The sequence below is a fragment of the Eubalaena glacialis genome, chromosome X (assembly GCF_028564815.1).
Source record: "Eubalaena glacialis isolate mEubGla1 chromosome X, mEubGla1.1.hap2.+ XY, whole genome shotgun sequence".
Lineage (NCBI taxonomy): Eukaryota > Metazoa > Chordata > Mammalia > Artiodactyla > Balaenidae > Eubalaena > Eubalaena glacialis.
In genome coordinates this window covers 61,950,954-61,975,168 of record NC_083736.1, presented here as the reverse complement: position 1 = coordinate 61,975,168, position 24,215 = coordinate 61,950,954, and the positions used below count along the sequence as shown (strand labels likewise).

Here is a 24,215-nt window from a genome sequence, read left to right as displayed (position 1 = left end):
TGTGATTGCATCATGCTAAAGAGCTTCTGCACAGCAAAGGAAACAATCAAGAAAGTGAGGAGACAACCTACAGAATAGAAGATATTTGCAAATCATATGTCTGTTAAGGGGTTAATATTCCAAAATACATAAGGAACTCATACTACTCAATAAGAAGAAAAGAAATAACCCAATTTTTAAAGGTCAAAGGACCTAAATAGACATTTCTCAGAACAAGGCAAATAAATGTCCAACAGGTATATGGAAAGTTGTTCAACATCACTGATCATCAGGGAAATGCAAATCAAAACCACAAGATATCATCTCACACCTATTACAGATAGTTATTACCAAAAAATGACAAAAGATAACAAGTGTTGACAAGAATGTGGAGAAAAGGGAACCCTTGTACATTGTTGGTGGTAATGTAAATTAGTACAGCATTATGGAAAGCTGTGTGTAGGTTTCTCAAAAAATTAAAAATAAACTACCATATAGAGTTGTCAACTGCCTGGCTGAGTGTTCAAGGCATGCTCAAACATTCATACAGAGCCCCTTTGCAAAGACTGGGAGTCATATTGGTTCCTAGTGTTTTAAGGCAATCTCTGTCTAATCATTAGCTGACCACAAAGCTAACTAAGCAGTGTCTTTAGTGGCCACACTCAACAAAGAATACAGATTTAACATAAATGGGTGAAAAAAGTCAGTAAACAAACTAACAATAATAACTAAAATAAACAGCAACAACAACAAACCTTGGGGAGAAGAGAGAATCTGAATTTCAGAGTTGCTATATTACTTAAACTGTCTAGTTTTCAATAAAGAATTATGAGATATCTAAAGAAACAAGAAAGCATGACCCATACACAGGAACAAAAAACAAAAAGCAATCAAGTAATTGCTACCACATAACCCAGCAACTCCACTCTTAAGTATGTACCCAAGAGAAATGAAAACACAGCTTCACAAAGACTTACATTTGAATATTTATAGCAGCTTTTTTCATATCAGCCAAAAACTGTGAGCAACCTAAATGTTCATCAACTGCTGAATGAACAAATTGTGGTATATGCGTACAATGGAGTACTACTCAACAACACATACGAATGAACTACTGATACATGCGTCATCCCCATCCTCCAGGTATATCAGGTTCTTTCAGGACCTCAAGCATGCCCTCATAATCCAGGTCTTTGCACCTGCTATCCCCTTTGCTGGACACTCTCCCTCGGCACCTTCACATGGCTGGGTCATTCTCATGCTTCAGGTCTCAGATAAATGCCACCTCCTCCAAAAGGCCCTCCTTAACCACACCCAAAGTGGCTCTCCTTGGTTGTTTGCCTCTGCCCCTAGTTTGTTTCACTCATACCACTTATTAACAGTTCTTCATATTTTGTGATCTTGTTACTTCTTTTTGGTTGCCCACAGAATAAAAGTTACCAACTGTGTCAATGAAAAAATATAAACTACCATATGATCCAGTAATTCCACTTCTGGGAATATATCCAAAGGAAATGAAGTTAATATCTCAAAAAGATATCTGCAATCTCATGTTCATTGCAGCATTATTTACAATAGCTAAGATATGGAAGTACCAAAGTGTTCATCAACAGATGAATGGATAAAGAAAATGTGAGAGATATATAGACACACACCCAGAAACACACACACACGCACACACACACACACACACACAAAATGGAATATTATTCAGCCTTAGGTACAAAAGAAGGAAAGCTTGTAATTTGTGACAACATGGATGAACCTGAAGGACCTTATGCTAAGTGAGATGAGGTAAGGGCAGAGAGATAAATGCTGCATGATTTCACTTATATGTGGAATCTAAAAAAGTCAAACTCATAGAAGCATAAAGTAGGATGGTGGCTGCCAGGGAATTAGGGGAGAGCAAAATGGGGAGGTGTTTGATCAAAGGGTGCAAAGGTTCAGTTATTCAGGATGAATATGTTCTGGAGATATGATACAGCATTGTGACTGTAGTTAATAATACTATATTGTATATTTGAAGTTTGTGAAAAGAGTAGATCTTAAATATTCTTACCACACACAAAATTGGAAACTATGTGAGGTGATGGATATGTTAATTAGATTGATTGTGGTACTCATTTTACAATGTATTCATATATCAAAACATCACATTGTATACCTTAAATATATACAATTTTTATTTGTCAATTATATCCTGATAAAGCTGGGGAGAAAATCAGCTCACATGGATTAAGTACCATGCTAGGTGGAATTAAGACACAGTTCCTGGCCTCAAGGAGTTTATAGGCTAAATGGAGATAGATAGATAGATAGATAGATAGATAGATAGATAGATAGATAGATAGATAGATAGATAGATAGATAGATACAGATAGATAAACAAATAAATGCCATTTAGTTGAATAATTGCTTAGTATGGATCCTGCACCCATTCTAAATGGGCCTCTCTCCTCACTACTCTGTTGAGACCTTTTTTGTCAAGATTACCAACAATCTCCATGTGCCACTCCACTATTCTTATCATTCTCATCCTGTGAGAAGCATTTCATTTTATTGACTCTTCCTTCTTGAAACACTTATTCACTTGGCTTTCAGGACACCAAACTCTCCTTCTACCTCACTAGACATTCCATTTCAGTCTCCTCTTGGTTTTCCTTCTCAATTTCTACATGTTGGAAGGTCCCAGAGTTTTGTTTTGTTTTGTTCTGTTTTGTTTTTCTCAGTCCACTTCTCTGTCTTTATTTTTTTCCTGCGTGATCTCATTCAGTCTAATGGTTTTAAATATCTTTTCAATATGAGGATGATTTGCAAATTTATATATCTAGGAGTACTATCTCCCCTCTTCCCATCTCAAACTCCCTGTTCAACAGCTCTCCTTAGATGACTCATGGACATTTCCAATTCAAAATGTACAAATACTCTTGATTCCCTATTCCTCCTCAATCTGCTCTTACTCTGGTCTCCTTCATCTAAGTAATTGGCAGTACCAGTCACCCAGTTGCTAAGGTCAAGAACTTTGGGATGATCCTTGATTACTCTCTTTTCCTTTTACCTTACACCTAATCCATCAGCAATTCCTCTTAGCTCTCCGTGCACATTGTATGTTGAACCTACTAATTCCTACTGCTACCTTCCTGGTAGAGCCACCATCATCTCTTACTTGGGTGGCTACAGGAGCTTCCAAACTATTATCCTTGCTTTTCTTCTTGCCTGACTATAATTTGTTCTCCACAGCAGCCAGTAAGATGTATATTCTTTTAAAAATGTAAATCAGATCATATCATTCCCTCTGGTCCAAATTTCCAGTGACTTCTCTTCATTTTTAGAAGAAAATTTACATTTTATTCTGCATTGTATGATCCTCACTTACCTTTCTGATCTCATTTCTGAACTTCACTGTCTCTCTGTACCCTTTGTTCTCTCTGCTCTAATCTCATTGGTTTTGCCATTCCTTATACATGTCAAACTTACCCAAGGGCCTTTATATTTGCTGTTCTCTTGGTCCTAAACATTCTTCCTCCAGAACTTTGCAAACTTTACTCCTTCATTCAGATCTCAGCTAAATGACATCTCTTCATAGAGACCTTCTCTGAGTACTCTATTTAAATAGATCTTTCTCCTTCTCCATTACTCTCTGTCCTTTTACACTGCTTTATTTTATTCCTATCACTTGCTACTATTTGTTCACATGTTTATTATCTGTCTTTCCCATTAGAATGTCAGAGCCACTTTTATCACCAGCCTCTAGAACAATTCCTATATATTCCATGTGTTCAGTAAATACTTGTAGAATAAATGGCTGGGTGTATAGGGAATAATGAAGGGAAAGAGATCACCCAGTTTAAGGGATCACCTCCTTAGGAGGTGATCTGGCATTTAGGAGAAAGTAGAAGGGAACACTGAATGCCTACTCTGTTGTTCCATACTCTCATTTTAATTGGATAAACTCATTTATTTGTCTATTTACAATCTCCCCAAATACACACCAGAAAATATAATCTCTATGCCAGCAGAAATTTTTCACGCTGTATCCCTAGCGCCAGCATAGTATCTAGCATATCATAAATCCTCAATAAATGTGTGTAATAAATGAATGAACTGGGTGTTAGTAGACCTGAGATATAATTTCATCTTGGCCACTAGCTTACTGAATAACTTGGGCTAGTCACTTCCCTATTCTGGGTCTTAATTTGCCCCCTCTGTGTGATGAGTTCTTTGTGCCAGAAGATCACCAATGGGATCACCCACTCTAGACAATTTTCTAACTTTTTCTTAAACTGAGATATAATTCATATGACATAAAATTCACCCCTTTCAAGTGTAGGTCAGTGGTTTTTAGTATATTCACAAGCTTGTGCAAACATCTAATTCCAGAACATCTTCATGCTTTTTCTGCATCTACTGAGATGATCATATGTTTTTTCTTCTTCCGTTTGTTAATATGGTGTATCACATTGATTGATTTGCGTTTTTTGAAGAATCCTTGCCACATGCCCAATCTTGTTTCATCTATACCCCTACCCATTGCCCCAACTCAGACATCATGTCATTTCATCCATAAATGTTTCAGTATGTACCTGTAAAAGATAAGAACACTATTTTAACCAAAATCTCAATACCATCATCATACATAAAAGAAAAGAACACTAATAGTAATTAGTAATTACTATTAATATTAGTTATTAGTTATTAGTAATATTATTACTATTAATATTAATATTATAATTAATATATTACTATTACTAATTAGTAAATAGTAATTCCTTAAGATCACTATCTAGTCAGTATTCAAATTCTCCTATTTTTACATTTTTTATGAAAAAAATCAGGATCCAAATAAGACCCATATATTACAACTGGTTGACATATCTCTCAGGTCTCATTTAGCTGACCAGAACCTCTGTTCTTAACCACTACACTCTGATCTAGGTTTTCTATTACCAAGGAAGGTGATAATTTCCTTAGAGCAGGAGTTCTCAATCGGGGGTTCATTAACAGCTTCAGGGGGTTCCATGAATCTCTTAAAATTAGTTATCAAAATTTTACATGTATTTGTGTAGGTTAATTTTTCTAGGGAGAATATCCTTGGCTCTCATTAGAGACTCAAAGCTTTAATTAAGAAACAGGACAACTGAAAAGCATATACTATTGTCACAGGAAATTGTAGACCACAAGAGCAAAGGGAAAGCCATAAAGTGGTGAGTTGAGGATGTCTTTATGAGGATGGAGAAAGAAGTTAAATTCTGTTAAGTGTATTACCTTGAAATTTGAGAGATCTTTATAAATTACTTTTGAGAGAAATAGAAATAGTTAAGGATTAAATGGTGCCTTATTTAAAAGTAATATAATGTACAATTGATTGGGGGCTCTTAAGTCCCTTTTTTACATATCCCTTTAAATAAAGTATCTTGGCATATTGTGGTTTTGCTGAATTGTGGTCATGAAAATAATACTCAGATCTTAAATTGAATTCCCTGTTTTATGAGACTTGTGACTCCACGTGAACTGGAATGGGTAGAGACTGATTCTGTGGGATATCATTGATTTGTTCCATGACAATAGCTCCTTTGAATATGTGTATAACTTTGCAATGTTATGTATACAAAGGTTATCATTAATCTTTCCTCTTTGCACCATCTTTTCCTAGATGAAATCCAACACAGAACACCAAATGGTACTATCATCAGCAGTATAGAACCCTCCAAGATGCCACAACACCCAAAAATGCCTATGCAGAGAAGTGGGGAAGCAGATCATGGGAGGAAATCCCCAAGCAGGCCTGTTTCAGATGGCAAGTTGGAGTCCTGCCTCGAGGTGGATGTGGGGAAGTTGGTATCTAGGCTGCAGGATGGAGGGACCAAGGCCATACCAAAGGCCACCAATGGACCTGTGCCAGGCCCTGGGCCCACTAAGGCCTCCTCTTTCCATGTAAAGAGACCAGCTCCTCGGCCCCTGGCTCACCACAAGGAGGGTAAGTGCTTGGGAATCCCACGGGGAAGAGAAATTACCTCAACTATTTTGTTTTTAATATTTCCCTAGAAATTGTTCATTTTAATAATTTCATTATAATAACATAGAATTATGCATAGGATCTTACCAATTAAAAATATTCTCCATTGAATGGACTTTGTAATCTCTTACTTAGGTTTCTTTTTTTTTTTTTTATCCCACCACCACCCCGCCACTCCCTTTCCCCCCTTGGTGTCCATAAGTTTGTTCTCTACATCTGTGTCTCTATTTCTTCCTTGCAAACCAGATCATCTGTACCATTTTTCTAGATTCCACATATATGCGTTAATATACGATATTTGTTTTTCTCTTTCTGACTTACTTCACTCTGTATGGCACTCTCTAGGTCCATCCACGTCACTACAAATGACCCAATTTCGTTCCTATTTATGACTGACTAATATTCCATTGTATATATGGACCACATCTTCTGTATCTATTCGTCTGTCAGTGGGCATTTAGGTTGCTTCCATGACCTGGGTATTGTAAACAGTGATGCAATGAACATTGGGGTGCATGTGTCTTTCTGATTTATGGTTTTCTCTGGGTATATGCCCAGTAGTGGGATTGCTGGGTCATAGGGTAGTTCTATTTTTAGTTTTTTAACGAACCTCCATACTGTTCTCCATAGTGGCTGTATAAATTTACTTTCCCACCAACAGTGCAAGAGGGTTCCCTTTTCTCCACACCCTCTCCAGCATTTGTTGTTTCTAGATTTTCTGATGATGCCCATTCTAACCAGTGAGAGGTGATACCTCATTGTAGTTTTGATTTGCATTTCTCTAATAATTAGTGATGTTGAGCAGTTTTTCATGTGCCTCTTGGTCATCTGTATGTCTTCTTTAGAGAAATGTCTGTTTAGGTCTTCTGCCTGTTTTTTGATTGGGTTGTTTGTTTTTTTAATACTGAGCTACAGGAGCTGTTTATATGTTTTGGAGATTAATCCTTTGTTCATTGATTCATTTGCAAATATTTTCTCCCATTCTGAGGATTGTCTTTTCGTCTTGTTTATGGTTTCCTTTGCTGTGCAAAAGCTTTGAAGTTTCATTAGGTCCCATTTGTTTATTTTTGCTTTTATGTCCATTACTCTAGGAGGTGGGTCAAAAAAGAAATTGCTGTGATGTATGTCAAGGAGTTCTTTACATAGTTCTTCCTATGTTTTCCTCTAAGTTTTATAGTGTCCAGTTTTACATTTAGGTATTTAATCCATTTTATTTTTCTGTATGGTGTTAGGGAGTTTTCTAATTCATTCTTTTACATGTAGCTGTCCAGTTTTCCCAGTACCACTTTATTGAAGAGACTACCTTTTCTCCATTGTATATCCTTGCCTCTTTTGTCATACATTAGTTGACTGTAAGTGCATGGGTTTATCTCTGGGCTTTCTATCCTGTTCCATTTATCTATATTTCTGCTTTTGTGCCAGTACCATATTGTCTTGATTACCGTAGCTTTGTAGTATAGTCTGAAGTCAGTCTCATTCCTCCAGCTCCATTTTTTTCCCCTAAAGATTGCTTTGGTTATTTGGTTTTTTTTGTGTCTCCATACAAATTTAAAAATTTTTTGTTCTAGTTCTGTAAAAAATGCCATTGGTAATTTGATAGGGATTGCATTGAATCTGTAGATTGCTTTGGGTAGTATAGTCATTTTCATAATATTGATTCTTCCAATCCAAGAACATGGTATAGCTCTCCATCTGTTTGTGTCATCTTTGATTCCTTTCATCAATGTCTTATAGTTTTCTGAGTACAGGTGTTTTACCTCCTTAGGCAAGTTTATTCCTAAGTATTTTATTCTTTTTGTTGCAATGGTAAATGGGAGTGTTTCCTTAATTTCTCTTTCTGATGTTTCATTATTAGTGTATAGGAATGCAAGAGATTTCTGTGCGTTAATTTTGTATCCTGCAACTTTACCAAATTTACTGATTAGCTCTAGTAGTTTTCTGGTGGCATCTTTAGGATTATCTATGTATATTACCATGCATGTCATCTGCAAACAGTGACAGTTTTACTTCTTCTTTTCCAATTTGTATTCCTTTTATTTCTTTTTCTTCTCTGATTGCCATGGCTACGACTTCCAGAACTATGTTGAATAATAGTGGCGAGAGTGGACATCCTTGTCTTGTTCCTGACCTTAGCGGAAATGCTTTCAGTTTTTCACCATTGAGAATGATGTTTGCTGTGGGTTTGTTGTACATGGCTTTATTATGCTGAGGTAGGTTCCCTCTATGCCCACTCTCTGGCGAGTATTTTATCATAAATAGGTGTTGAATTTTGTCAAAAGTTCTTTCAGTATCTATTGAAATGATCATATCGTTTTTATTCTTCAATTTGTTAATATGGTGTATCACATTGATTTATTTGCATATATTAAAGAATCCTTGCATCCCTGGGATAAATCCTACTTGATCATGGTGTATGATCCTTTTAATGTGTTACTGGATTCTGTTTGCTAGTATTTTGTGGAGGATTTTTGCATCTATCTTCATCAGTGATATTGGTCTGTAATTTTCTTTTTTTGTAGTATCTTTGGTTTTGGTATCAGGGTGATGGTGGTCTCGTAGAATGAGTTCAGGCGTGTTCCTTCCTCTGCAAATTTTTGGAAGAGTTTGAGAAGGATGGGTATTAGCTCTTCTCTGAATGTTTGATAGAATTCACCTGTGAAGCCATCTGGTCCTTAACTTTTGTTTGTTGGAAAAATTTTAATCACAGTTTCAATTTCATTACTTGCGATTTATCTGTTCATAGTTTCTATTTATTCTTGGTTCAGTCTTGGAAGGTTATACCTTTCTAAGAATTTGTCCATTTCTTCCAGGTTGTCCATTTTATTGGCATACAGTTGCTTGTAGTAGTCTCTCTTATGATGCTTTGTATTTCTATGGTGTCCTTTCTAACTTCTCCTTTTTCATTTCTAATTTTATTGATTTGAGTCCTCTCCCTCTTTTTCTTGATGAGTCTGGCTAAAGGTTAATCAATTTTGTTTATCTTCTCAAAGAACCAGCTTTTAGTTTTATTGATCTTTGCTATTGTTTTCTTTGTTTCTATTTCATTTATTTCTGCTCTGATCTTTATGATTTCTTTCCTTCTACTATCTTTGGGTTTTGTTTGTTCTTCTTTCTCCAGTTACTTTAGGTGTAAGGTTAGATTGTTTATTTGAGATTTTTCTTGTTTCTTGAGGTAGGATTGTATTGCTATAAACTTCCCTCTTTGAACTGCCTTTGCTGCATCCATAGGTTTTGGATCATCGTGTTTTTATTGTCATTTGTCTCTAGGTATTTTTTGATTTCCTCTTTGATTTCTTCAGTGATCTCTTGGATATTTAGTAATGTATTGTTTAGCTTCCATGTGTGTTTTTTTTTTTTTATGTCTTTTTCCCCTGTAATTTATTTCTAATCTCATAGCCTTGTGGTCGGAAAAGATGCTTGATATGATTTCAATTTTCTTAAATTTACCAAGGCTTGATTTGTGACCAAAGATGTGGTCTATCCTGGACAATGTTCCGTGTTCACTTAAGAAGAAAGTGTAATCTGCTGTTTTCAGATGGAATGTCCTATAAATATCAGTTATATCTATCTGGTCTATTTTGTCATTTAAAGCTTGTGTTTCCTTATTAATTTTCTGTCTGGTTGATCTGTCCATTGGTGTAAGTGAGGTGTTAAATTCTCCCACTAGTATTGTGTTACTGTTGGTTTCCTCTTATAGCTGTTAGCATTTGCCTTATGTATTGACGTGCTCCTATATTGGGTGCGTATATATTTATAATTGTTATCTCTTCTTCTTGGACTGATCCCCTGATCATTATGTAGTGTCCTTCCATGTCTCTTATAACATTCTTTATTTTAAAGTCTATTTTTTCTGATATGAGTATTGGTACTCCAGCTTTCTTTTGATTTCCATTTACATGGAATATCTTTTTCCATCCCCTCACTTTCAGTCTGTATGTGTCCCTAGGTCTGAAGTGGGTCTCTTGTAGACAGCATATATATGGGTCTTGTTTTTGTATCCATTCAGCAAGCCTTTGTCTTTTGGTTGGAGCATTTAATCCATTCATATTTAAGGTAATTATTGATATGTATGTTCCTATTACCATTTTCTTAATTGTTTTGGGTTTGTTTTTGTAGGTTCTTTTCTTCTCTTGTGTTTCCCACTTAGAGAAGTTCCTTTAGCATTTGTTGTAGAGCTGGTTTGGTGGTGCTAAATTCTCTTAGCTTTTGCTTGTCTGTAAAGCTTTTGATTTCTCCATCGAATCTGAATGGTATCCTTGCCAGGTAGAGTATTCTTGGTTGTAGGTTCTTCCCTTTCATCACTTTAAGTATATTATGCCACTCACTTCTGGCTTGTAGAGTTTCTTTTGAGAAATCAGCTGTTAACCTTATGGGAGTTCCCTTGTATGTTATTTGTCATTTTTCCCTTGTTGCTTTTAATAATTTTTCTTTTTCTTTAATTTTGGTCAATTTTATTACTGTGTGTCTTGGGGTGTTTCTCCTTGGGTTTATCCTGTATGGGACTCTCTGTGCTTCCTGGACTTGGGTAGCTATTTCTTTTCCCATGTTAGGGAAATTTTCAACTATAATCTCTTCAAATATTTTCTTGGTTCCTTTCACTCCCTCTTCTCCTTCTGGGACCCCTGTAATGCAAATGTTGGTGTGTTTAAGGTTGTCCCAGAGGTCTCTTAGGTTGTCTTCATTTCTTTTCATTTTTTTTTCTTTACTCTGTTCTGCAGCAGTGAATTCCACCATTCTGTCTTCCAGGTCACTTATCAATTCTTCTGCCTCCATTATTCTGCTATTGATTTCTTCTAGTGTATTTTTCATTTCAGTTATTGTATGGTTCGTCTCTCTTTGTTTGTTCTTTAATTCTTCTAGGTGTTTGATCTTTAATTCTTCTAGGTCTTTGTTAAACCTTTCTTGCATCTTCTAGATCTTTGCCCCCATTCTTTTTCCGACGTCCTGGATCATCTTCACTGTCATTATTCTGAATTCTTTTTCTGCATGGTTGCCTATCTCCACTTCATTTAATTGTTTTTCTGGAGTTTTATCTTGTTCCTTCATCTGGTACATCATCCTCTGCCTTTTCATTTTGTCTGTCTTTCTGTGAATGTGGTTTTTGTTTCACAGGCTGCAGGATTGTAGTTCTTCTTGCTTCTGTTGTCTGCCCTCTGGTGGATGATGGTATCTAAGAGGCTTGTGCAAACTTCCTGATAGGAGGGACTGGTGGTGGGTAGAGCTGGTGTTGCTCTGGTGGACAGAGCTCAGTAAAACTTTAATCTGCTTGTCTGCTGATGGGTGGGGCTGGGTTCCCTCCTGTTGGCTGTTTGGCCTGAGGTGACCCAACACTGGAGCATACCCAGCTCTTTGCTGAGGCTAATGGCAGACACTGGGTGGGGTCACGCCAAGGAGTACTTCCCAGAATTTCTGCTGCCAGTGTCCTTGTCCCCATGGTGAGCCACAGCTGCCCCCCTCCTCTGCAGGAGACCCTCCAACACTAGCAGGTAGGTCTGGTTCAGTCTCCTATGGGGTCACTGCTCATTCCCCCTGGGTCCTGATGTGCACACTACTTTGTGTGTGCCCTCCAAGAGTGGAGTCTCTGTTTCCCGCAGTCCTATTGAAGTCCTGCAGTCAAATCCCACTAGCCTTCAAAGTCTGATTCTCTGGGAATTCCTCCTCCCGTTGCCGGACCCTCAGGTTGGAAAGCTTTACGTGGGGCTGTTTCATTACAGTAGCTTTGTAATATAGTTTAAAATCAGGGAATGTAATACCTCCAGCTTTGTTCTTTTTTTTCTCAGAATTGCTTTGACTTTTCAGCTTGTTTTTTGGTTCCATATAAAGTTTAGAGTTTTTTGTTCTATTTCTGTGAAAGCTGTCCTTGGGATTTTGATAGGGATTGCACAAAAACTTTAGATTGCTTTTGGTAATATGAGCATTTTAACAATGGCAATTCTTCCAACCCATGAGCATGGAATAACTTTCCATTTATTTGTGTCTTCTTCAATTTCTTTTAACAATGCCTTATACTTTTCAGTGTATGGGTTTTTCACCTTCTTAGTTAAATTTATTCCTAGGTATTTTGTTATTTTTGCTGCAATTGTAAATGGTATTATTTTCTTAATTTTTCTTTCTGATAGTTCATTGTTAGCATATAGAAACACATCATATTTTTGTGTGTTGATTTTGTACCCTTTAACTTTACTGTATTTGTTTATTATTTCTAATAGTTCTTTGATGGAGCCTTTAGGGTTTTCTATATATAAAATAATATTATCTGCAAATAGTGACAGTTTTACTTCTCCCTTTCCAATTTAGATTCATTTTATTTCTTTTTATTGCCTAATTGCTCTGGCTAGGACTTCCAATTCTATGTTTAAAAAGTGTGGTGAGAGTGGACATCCTTGTCTTGTTCCTGATCTTAGAGGGATAACTTTCAGTTTTTCACCATTGAGTATGATGTTGCCTGTGAGTTTGTAATATATGGCCTTTATTATGTTGAGGTACTTCCTTCTATACCCATTTTATTGAGAATTTTTATCATATGTGGGTATTGAATCTTGTCAAATGCTTTTTCTACATCTATTGAGATGATATATTTTTTAGTTTTCATTTTGTTAATGTGTGGTGTATACATTGATTGATTTGTACATATTGAACCATCCTTGCATCCCTGGAGTAAATCTCACTTGATCGCGATGTATGATCCTTTTAATGTATTGTATTGTATTTGCTAATATTTTGTTGAGGATTTTTGCATCCATGTTCATCACAGATATTGGTCTGTAACTGTGTGTGTGTGTGTGTGTGTGTGTGTGTTGTCCTTATCTGGTTTTGGTATCAGGGTAATGTTGGCCTTGTGAAATCAGTTAGGAAGTTTTTCCTCCTCTTTAAGTTTTTAGAAAAGTTTGAGAAGGATAGGTATTAAATCTTCTTTGAATGTTTGGTAGAATTCACTTACAAAGCCGTATCGTCCTGGACTTTTGTTTGGTAGAGGTTTTTGTTTACTGTTTTAACTTCTTTATTAGTGATCAGTCTATTCAGATTTTCTTTCTTCACGACTTAGTCTTGGAAGGTTGGGATTCAAGAATTTGTCCATTTCTTCTAGGTTGGCCGATTTGTTGGCATATAGCTGTTCATAACATTTTTTTATAATTATTTGTATTTCTGTGGTATCTGTTATTATGTCTGTTCTTTCATTTCTGATTTTACTTATCAGAGACTTTTCTCTTTTTTCTTAATGTCTAGCTAAAGTTTTGTTAATTTTGTTTATCTTTTCAAAGAACCAGCTCTTAGCTTCATTGATCTTTTCTATTGTCTTTTTGGTCTCTATTTCATTTATTTCCACTCTGATCTTTATTATTTCCTTTCTTGTACTGACTTTGAGCTTCATTTTTTTCCTTTTTTTTCTAGTTCATTTAGGTGTAAGGTTAGATTGTTTCTTTGAGATTTGTTTCTTGTTTCTTGAGGTAGGCCTGTGTTCCTATAAACTTCCCTCTTAGTACCACTTTTGTTGCATTCCATAAATTTAAGTATGTCGTATTTTCATTTTCATTTTTCTTCAGGTAATTTTCGATTTCTCCTTTGATTTCTTTGTTGTCCCAATAGTTTTTCAGTAGTATGTTGTTCATTCTCCACGTATTTGTAATTCTTGTAAATTCTTGTAGTTGATTACTAGTTTCATTCCATTGTGATTGGAAAAGTTGCCTGATACGATTTCAATCTTCTTAAATTTATTGAGACTTGTTTTGTGTCCCAACATATGGTCTATCCTTGAGAATGTTCCATGTGCACTTGAGGAGAATATGTATTTTGCTACTTTTGGATGGAATGCTCTGTACAAATCTATCAAATCCATCTGGTCTAATGTTTCATTTAAGACTGCTATTTCCTTGTTGACTTTCTGTATGTATGATCTATCCATTGATGTAAGTTGGGTGTTAAAATCCCCTACTATTATTGTGTTGCTATCAATTTCTTCCTTTAAGTCTGTTAATAATTGCCTTATATATTTTGGTGCTTCTATGTTAGGTGCATTATATTTACCATTTATTAAGTATCTGCTATGTTCCTGGCACTGTACTAGGTACTAGCATAATATTTCTGATCCTCACAAACTTACTGTGAAGAATATATTATTATTATTATTATTTTATTTCTACTAGAAAACTGAGGCTCCCAAAGGTGTTAATTGCCAAAGGTTCATAGTGAGTAACTGACAGATCTGGGATCTAAGTCTTAGCAAGTCTGGCAGGCATCAAAGTCTGTGTTCTTTCCAGTAAGGCAGAACTATCACTTTACCTTCCTATAAGAAGCTTTGAACCTGTGAACTATTGTTTTCTCATTCTTACTTTCCAGTATAGTAGAAATAGGGACAAGAGGGCACAACTTCAGCAAAACTATGGGCTTTTTAAGTTACAAATTACAAATTCAAAATGTGGCTGACTTCTGCAAATTTAATTGGCTACTGGATGTGGAGACTCATGTTGGGAGGTTGTGACTAATCTAGAGGGGACTAGGGGGAATATAATTCTATGAAAAAAGAGACTTTGATATCACAAAGGCTTAGATCCAAATCCTGACTCTTTTATTTTCTAGCTAGATAGCCTTTTAAAAATGTGCCTTATGTTTTATATCATGTCCTGTTCCAAAAAAGATTTAAGGCATTTCACAATATAGAAAAATATAAGAACTTAAAAATAGTAAGAATAATTGCTGTGTACCTGGCCCCTTTCTAGGTGTTGAAGACATAAGAGTGAATAAGACATACAGGGTCCCTACCCTCTTTAAGCTTTTATAAGGACTTAGCAAACCTAAGCCTTAATTTGTTGAAAAAAAATCAAAAGAAAAATATGACATGACACGAAAATTATATGAAATTCAATTTTCCATGTCCATAAACAGAAACATGCTCCTTCATTTACATATTGTCTAGAGCTACTTTCATGATGTGGATTGTTGCATGTAACAACCTCAATATGGGTTGATGGCATTGTCTCAGAGCACAATTCAGTAAAGCTATTCTATGGGACTCTGATAAGATTTCTACTAAGTAACTGACTATGAATTCTCTAGCTTGACACTGATGCATCTGTATGATTACAGTTAAGTTATTTAACCTCTTTGCACCTTGGTTTCCTTATCTGTAAATGGGAGAAACAGTTCCTCCCTCAGAATTATTGCTAAGGTTAAAAGGAATAACAAATAAAGTATCTGCTATATAATCAATATGCAGAATATGTTATTAATTCCTTCCCCTTTTCGTCCCCTTCATAAGATTTGCCTCTTCTCGGAAGTAGCAAGTTAGGCCAGACTTCTATGTAGACAACTGCTTCAATTTATAAGTCATATGTTGACCTTCACATCAATCTGGTGGATAATTGAATAACTCAACTTATATTCATCACAGTAAAGTTTGTCTTGCCTGTCGCCAAGCCTTGGGGTCAGTCAGATCTTATCAGCTCAGCCCACACAGTAACTTAGCCCTCCCTATCAGTTCCGCTTTCACCATCTTCTGCTGCAAAGTTAAATCCCAACGACATTCCACTCTTCCCCTTCCTCCACAGTCCTGCCTCAGGCTGCTGGCGGCAGCTGCTCTGATCTAATGGTTTCAGTTAATGTGAGTACTCATTTGACTGTCCAGTATCAGCCAGACTATCTAAATCTGGGCCACAGCACTCCCTGGCTTTTCTTTCTGCCTTAAATCAGTTAGCAACAGGCCAGTGTGATGCAGGTTTTTTCAAAGACCCATGCCTCCAGCCTTGGCTACAGGAAGTAGAACTGAGGTAGTACTCCTGCCCTTGGTGAAGAATTAGCCAAACCTCTGGTGTAGTAGCCTCTTTGAACTTTCCCTACTCCCACCTCCTCACGTCTTATTACCTCCCTTCCTCCCCATTTTGGCTGTCACTCCAGTGACAGATTTCGGGCATCAGAACAAATATCAACTAAACAAAAACTGCAAACAGCTCTGACCCCAAGCTATAACTAATAGTTGTTAGCCACAGGTTCTAGCCCACAGCCTGAAATGGCAGTGTCAGAGGGAGAGAGCTGTCACCTTAGCTTACCCACTCTGCATCTTGTCGTTGTCACTTCAATTCAGCTCCTTCTTCAGAGCTTTGCCTGCCATCCTGAGGATCAATGCATAAGTCTCTTTGCTTTAGTGATACAACTGTGCCACTGTCCTAGCCACCATCTTCACTCCTTGCATTGATCCAACATTTGAATGGACTGGATGTGCTCCACATATTTTCTTAGTAATTAAAGATAGCAAAAACAAGGTGCATGTTAAATTGCTTTGTTCCATGACACTCAACTTGATAACATAACCAATATTGTTTGCTGATGTAATTTTGTCTAGGGCCCTTTTCTGTTCCACACATGGAACTGGACACGTCTCTTCTTCTATTGCATCTAATCATTCTGATAGGCCTTTGAGATAGGTTTTATTTTCCCCATTTCACAGATGGAGAAACTGAGGCTCAGAGAAGTGAAACAGCTTGCCCAGAGTCACCCACATTGTAAGATGTGGAGATGGGGATTGAACCTCGGCTCCCTGGGTATCACATTCTTATTTCTTAAGTGGCTTTAGCTACCTTCCCCTTTCTGTTTTCTAAGAAGCATTCACTTTTGGAGGAACAAAATTATACAAGCCAAATTTCCTGCCTTCCTTTGATGTTGCTGCCTCTTACCAGGCCTGGCTTTGGAAAGGGCATTTTTGTAGCTTCTACAAAGGGACTTAGGACTTTCCTTTGGGGAACGGAGAGGAAGGGCATCTACTTACATGTATTTGTTCATTTATTCAGGCACAGTGCTGTGCAATTAGAGAGACAAAGATGAAAGGCCATGTTCCCTGCCCTCCAAAGGTTCATGGCAAGGCTGGCATGTAAGCAACCAGTCCCAGTCCAGTGTCATCCATGTTCTAGTGGGAGTTAGAATACATTCCAGTAGGAGCATGGGGTAAAGAGCCCTTCACGGTGCCAGAGGTTCTGAGATAAAAATGGAGAATACATCCACACTGAGACCCTATGACATATGGGCTTAGGAGCCTCTGTCTTGACTGGAGAGAGAAGACTGCATTCTGGTAGCATGCTTTTGGGCTTGGGGAAAGGGTGCTTGTAAGGCCCTGTTCAGCCACAGGGCCATCAATTCTCCACTGGGGTGACTAATGCTATGAGTAGCATTTGCATCTGCTCTAAAAGTATTAGGCACAGACTTGCTCTTGCAGTAATGAGCTTTGTGGCCATTATCCACATTTTCTTGTTTGGACTCATTACGCTTTTAATAATGTACTGTGTTTAGTTATCATTCTCTGGATTTCCTGGAGCCTAACTCCAAGTTGATCCACAGGGGTCAGAGGCTTTAAGGTGATCATGGGGGAATGTCGTAGAAAGAAATAGATGATTCTAGAAGGTTGAGGGAATCTACAAGTCAAAACAGCCTCCCTTTACTCTGTGCTCTTGGGTAAGGTGTAGATGGATGTAAAAAAAGGTGGAAGAAATTGGCTTAAGGTTGAATACTGATGTTCATCAAGTCCTAAGAAATCTATAAATGCTAAAATTCTTTAGTTATGGTCATTTGATAGAGAATGGGGAGGGAGGGAACAGGTTGGGCTGGAGAGGGAGGTCCAGAGAGTCAAGTTGTGGACCGAGGTTAAAAATAAATTAAAAGGAAGTACAATTTGGTAGAAATACCAATAAGCTCAAAAGGCTTAGTGGAGTCTCAGATATGACTTAGGCTCCAGAGTCACTGAGATGTGAGTTTGAGTCCTGGCTCTGCCTCATCCTAGTTGTGGGACCTTGGGCAAGTCACAACCTCTCTGAGCCTTAGTTTTCTAATTTGTAAAATGAAGATATTTGTGCCTATAGGATTGCTGTAATGATGAAATGAGATACCAATGTACTTGGCACATAATGAGTACTAAGTAAAAGGTAGCAGTTGTTTTGCTTTTACAGGAGGCTAATTACTAACTACACAATCCTAATTAGGTAAACTTCACTTCTCTGAGCCAGTTTTCTCAACTGTAAGTGGGGACAATGCCTATATTGCAGTAAGGTTTTTGTGGGGATTAAGTAAGATTAGGTATACAAAACATCTGGTAATATAATAGAAGTTCAAAAAATGATAGTGGTACTGGCTGGGTAACAACCTCTCAGGAAATGGCAGGCATGGAAGATGGTAGATATTTACTCTTCTATATTCTAGAGCCTATGAGAAGCCTCAAGCTTCAAATGTAGCTGTCATAAAAGAGCTCAGAACTACTCTTTCCACCCTCAACCTATCTCTGACCATGCCAAACACTCAGAAATAGGAGGACTGTTGATAAGGGGAAGGGGCAAGGAAGGATTCTTAGACATCCCTCAAAGTCCAGCTAAAGTCCTATTGCCTCCATGAAGGCTTTTGACAATCCTGCCCCAGGGAACTCTCCCTTACCTCACTTCTTTTGGCACCCAAGTTTGACCCTTTAATTGTGGATGCTGAGTTACTGTATTAATGCTTTTTCCCCATGAGTATGACTTCATTCTCCAACTCAGTTTTAAGTCCCTGGATGGCAAAGTCAATGTCAAATCATTTGTCTGCATCTGTTGTGAGAGCATAAGGCCGGGCACAAAAGCCCTCAAGAAACACTCAGTCTATTGAACACCTTTCAATTTAGATTTTAGAATAGCCCTGAAATTTGGGTATATCATGTTTGTGTGTGTCACAGATGGCACAAATGGGGACTTCAAAAGGGAAAGCTTTTCCCGTTGTCCTTCTAATGGACTGAACTACGTTTTTCTTTTCTCAATGAGTATTTATTGAATACCAGTTACATGCAAAGCAATTTACTTGGGCCCCTGGTGAATACGCAGAGGAATCCCACTTAGATCTAGCTCTCAGGTTGCTCCATTCTAATAGGGGAGATAGAGCCACCAAAACAAAGAGCCCTGATTCAAAGTACAAGGTGGTTGGTGCCGTAAGACTAAGAGAAAGGAACTTGGAGCATATTAGTCTTCTAAGAGCTGTGGCACTTAAGCTGAATCTTAATAGATGATGCAAATTTGGGCATATTAGAAGGGGTAAAGGGCATCTAGGAAAGAGATGATTAATTGTAGGATGTGTACGTGGAACAAGAAATAATACTGTTTCTGTGGACTATGGGATATGTAAAGAGGAAGGGTAGAAAGTTAGACCAGAAACATCAGTTGAAGCCAGGTGGAAGAAGGTAGTGAATTCCAGGTTAAAAAAATGTTTGAATTTATTCTGCAGGCAACAGGGAGCTGTGAAATCTAAATCTAACTATTATCTATCTATCTATCTGGAGATTTTTTTCAAGCTGGTTAGATACATGATCAGAACTGGCTTCTAGAGTATTCCACTGTAGCATATAAAAGTCAGCGGGGAGAGATATAGGCCTATAGACATATCATGGACCTACTGATCTGGAAAATAGTCCAAGTTCACATTGTACAGGTAGGGAAGTGATCTGCTCAAGGTCACACAGCAAGTTAGTTTTAGTATTAAGACTGGAATCTAGGTCTTTTGACTACCAGTTATTATTACTCTTCCATCCCTGCCTCCTCAGTTTGACATTGTGGCTATACTGTCGCAAATTAGAGGCAGGAGAGAACAACACTGGGGTCTTTCAAACAAGAAAGCCCTTTGCTACTACTTCAAAGTTTGACTTATAATGAATCATCAATTTGCGGCACCCAATAAAGAGCCTAGGAGGATGCAAGGCTGATGACATTTGTTTTCCAAGGCCTTGGGTTGATGTCTATTTGGATGTGGCTGCAACTGGGAAATGAATGGGTTTCATATTTCAGGGGTTGTCATCTGGTTCTCTCACCAAAGGAAACAATAGCCTTAGGGTGGACACAGCTTCAGGTAGAAATGTTTTCTGGCTCTGACTGTAACATATGCTTCCTATCCAATACCTCCTCCAGTGACCAGTAGAAATGGAACAGCATTGTCAGCTGTTATAATCTGATCTGCAGTGAGCAAGCAGCATCATGTGGCCTAGTGGTTCTCAACTCTGGCTATACATAGCATCACCTGGGAAGCTTTTAAAAATACCCATACCAAGGTGCTACCCCAATCAATTAAACTAGGCTCTCTGGGGATGGGTCCCCAGTACTGTATAATTTCAATGTTCCCAGTGTATAGCCAAGGTTGAAAACCACTGGTACTTCTGACTACTTGGGCTTTGGAAAGCAGATGGACCTGAATCTATTGCCAATTAACTATGGGGTTATACTTCTCATCTCTGTGTCTCTGTTTCCTCAACTGTAGAACAGACATAATGCTTCTTGTCTTTCAGAGTTAGGGCCAATGTTAAATGAGAATATATGCATAAAGTACTGAGTATATTATCATAGTACCTGGAACAGAGCAGGTATTCAATAAAAAAGGTAGCTAAAGTTTTTTACCAGTTATTTTATTACCATTACCATTATTATTGTCATTTATAACTTTTTATATTACTACTAATAACAACAAAACAGCAGACACTGGGAAGAACAGAGGATGCAGAAACAGGAGATATGAGTTTTAGTCCTCACTCTACCACTTACCTAACTATATGATTGCGGGTGAGTGAGTTCACCTTTCTAAACCTTAGTTTCCTTCTCTATAAAATGGGAAAGATAAGACCCATCTGCTATTCTTTCCTCCCAAGCTTATTGTGAACATCAAATAGTTAATTGGGAGAGTGCTTTGAATATTATAATGTGTTAGAAAAATTGGATTATTGTTATTATTTTGGTCACTCTTTAGCTGCAATTCTGTGTACCCGACCTGGTGCTAAGGGGAATGGCATGTCCAGAAATGTAAGATACAGCCTAGACTGGGAGCCAGAATTTCTATGTGTGTAAATGAATAGTACTTGGTTCATACCTCCATTAGAACACCAATCACACTGTATTATCATTATCTTTTTTCATATCTGTCTCCCTCACCAGAATGACTAGCTGGAGGAATTAAAAAACCCCATGGAACAATATATAAGTACTTCATGAGTGTTTACATGGATGGAAATTACCAATGCCAGCTCGAGTGTTCAGAGGATTGAGATTTGAGCTGTTTAGGGGTGGTTACAATACAGATAAGACATGAGAACAGGGGCATATATCGGGCAAGAAGCAGGACAGAGTCTAACACTTACTTATCCCTGCTACATGCTAGGTATTCTCTAACAGCCATCTAATTTAGTCCTTACAACCACCTTGTGAGGACGGGTTATTATATCCATTTCCCAGATGAATACCTTGATAGTCAAAGAGTTGAAATAACTGCACAGGGTCCCACAGTTTGGAAGTAGCAGAACAAGGCCTGAAAGCAGGGTCTGCCCAACTCCAGACTCTTACTTTCCACACTGTACCATACTGTCTCATCTAGAAGAGTCAAGGGCTTGCTGCTTTGATAGGGCCAGTGAGGAGACCCGTTTAACAAAAGTAGAGCTGGTATTTAAAGTCTAGCACTAGTACCTGGTTTAATAATTTGGGACCAGCTCATAGAGGGCCTTGAATTTATGTTAAGGAGTTTGAACTTATCCTGTACATTTTATAGCCACTGAGAAAATCTTTAAGGAGAAGAAGTACAGCATGGAAATACTTAAGGTAAATCTTACAACAGTATTATATGGATTAAAGTTAATATTTTTTACATTTACCTTAAAAAGTTTTGTAGAAGAAAGCAATGAATATCAAGGTTTACTGACAAAAAGTAAATGAATATCAAGATCTACTAACACCCTTGCATAGTTGCAAACGTGTCTATTTCCAGATGGTGTTCATCAGACCATGAACATTTTTTGTGGACTTTTTTTCACTTAATATTATTTTATATGAATACATTTTTTGACCTAGCCTAAATCCTTGTCATTTCATGCATAATATGTATTGGTTAAATGCCTGTAAGAATTGAATTGTTTGCTTATCAGCCTTTGTGGTTGGGTCTGAATTTTTGCTGTTAAGAAGCATGTTTTTGTGCTAGTTGTTTTCCTTATTTTTTGTCTTTTGGGTTAATTTCTTTGGGCCTGTTCCCCAAAGTGGATCAACTGGATCAATGAGCATGAACTGTCTCATATATATTATTTTGCATTTCATTCACATTGTTCCAGAATTCTTTTTTTGTTTTGTTTTGGTTTTTTTGTTGTTGTTGTTTTATACTACAGGTTCTTCTTAGTCATCAATTTTATACACATCAGTGTATACATGTCAATCCCAATCGCCCAATTCAGCACACCACCATCCCCACCCCACTGCAGTTTTCCCCCCTTGGTGTCCATACGTCTGTGCTCTACATCTGTGTCTCAACTTCTGCCCTGCAAACCGGTTCATCTGTACCATTTTTCTAGGTTCCACATACATGTGTTAATATACGATATTTGTTTTTCTCTTTCTGACTTACTTCACTCTGTATGACACTCTCTAGATCCGTCCACGTCTCAACAAATGACTCAATTTCGTTCCTTTTTATGGCTGAGTAATATTCCATTGTATATATGTACCACATCTTCTTTATCCATTCGTCTGTCGATGGGCATTTTGGTTGCTTCCATGACCTGGCTATTGTAAATAGTGCTGCAATGAACATTGGGGTGCATGTGTCTTTTTGAATTATGGTTTTCTCTGGGTATATGCCCAGTACTGGGATTGCTGGATCATATGGTAAATATATTTTTATTTTTTTAAGGAACCTCCATACTGTTCTCCACAGTGGCTGTATCAATTTACATTCCCACCAACAGTGCAAGAGGGTTCCCTTTTCTCTGCACTCTCTCCAGCATTTGTTGTTTGTAGATTTTCTGATGATGCCCATTCTAACTGGTGTGAGGTGATACCTCATTGTAGTTTTGATTTGCATTTCTCTAATAATTAGTGATGTTGAGCAGCTTCTCATGTGCTTCTTGGCCATCTGTATGTCTTCTTTGGAGAAATGTCTATTTAGGTCTTCTCCCCATTTTTGGATTGGGTTGTTTGTTTCTTTAATATTGAGCTGCATGAGCTGTTTATATATTTTGGAGATTAATCCTTTGTCCGCTGATTTGTTTGCAAATATTTTCTCCCATTCTGAGGGTTGTCTTTTCATCTTGTTTATGGTTTCCTTTGCTGTGCAAAAGCTTTTAAGTTTCAATAGGTCCCATTTGTTTATTTTTGTTTTTATTTCCATTACTCTAGGAGGTGGATCAAAAAAGATCTTGCTGTGATTTATGTCAAAGGGTGTTCTTCCTATGTTTTCCTCTAAGAGTTTTATAGTGTCTGGTCTTACATTTAGGTCTCGAATCCATTTTGAGTTTATTTTGTGTATGGTGTTAGGGAGTGTTCTAATGTCATTCGTTTCCATGTAGCTGTCCAGTTTTCCCAGCACCACTTATTGAAGAGACTGTCTTTTCTCCATTGTATATTCTTGCCTCCTTTATCAAAGGTAAGGTGACCACAAGTGTGTGGGTTTATCTCTGGGCTTTCTATCCTGTTCCATTGATCTATATTTCTGTTTTTGTACCAGTACCATACTGTCTTCATTACTGTAGTTTTGTACAATAGTCTGAAGTCAGGGAGCCTGATTCCTCCAGCTCCATTTTTCTTTCTCAAGATTGCTTTGGCTATTTGGGGTCTTTTGTGTTTCCATACAAATTGTGAAATTTTTTGTTCTTGTTCTTGTTCTGTGATTGATTTGCGTATATTGAAGAATCCTTGCATCCCTGGGATAAATCCCACTTGATCGTGGTGTATGATCCTTCTAATGTGTTGTTGGATTCTGTTTGCTGGTATTTTGTTGAGGATTTTTGCATCTATATTCATCAGTGATATTGGTCTGTAATTTTCTTTTTTTGTAGTATCTTTGTCTGGTTTTGGTGTCAGGGTGATGGTGGCCTCATAGAATGAGTTCAGGCATGTTCCTTCCTCTGCAATTTTTTGGAAGCGTTTGAGAAGGATGTGTGTTAGCTCTTCTCTTAATGTTTGCTAGAATTCACCTGTGAAGCCATCTGGTACTGACTTGTTTGTTGGAAGATTTTTAATCACAGTTTCAATTTCATTACTTGTGATTGGTCTGTTCATATTTTCTGTGTCTTCCTCGTTCAGTCTTGGAAGGTTATACCTTTCTAAGAATTTGTCCAATTCTTCCAGGTTGTCCATTTTATTGGCATAGAGTTGCTTGTAGTAGTCTCTTAGGATGCTTTGTATTTCTGCGGTGTCTGTTGTAACTTCTCCTTTTTCATTTCTAATCTTATTGATTTGAGTCCTCTCCCTCTTTTTCTTGA

The 24,215-nt window shown here is 37.5% G+C and overlaps 1 protein-coding gene across 5 annotated transcripts in view; it reads left to right on the top strand.

Annotated features, from left to right (window-relative positions):
* OPHN1 (oligophrenin 1) overlaps positions 1 to 24,215 on the top strand; it is a 601,618-nt gene that overhangs the window by 564,675 nt on the left and 12,728 nt on the right. For all 5 annotated transcript variants that reach the window (XM_061178511.1, XM_061178510.1, XM_061178507.1 and 2 more), the window contains one exon: positions 5,633 to 5,956. In XM_061178511.1, the coding sequence (XP_061034494.1) occupies positions 5,633 to 5,956 (324 nt within the window). The remainder of the gene's footprint in view (positions 1 to 5,632; positions 5,957 to 24,215) is intronic.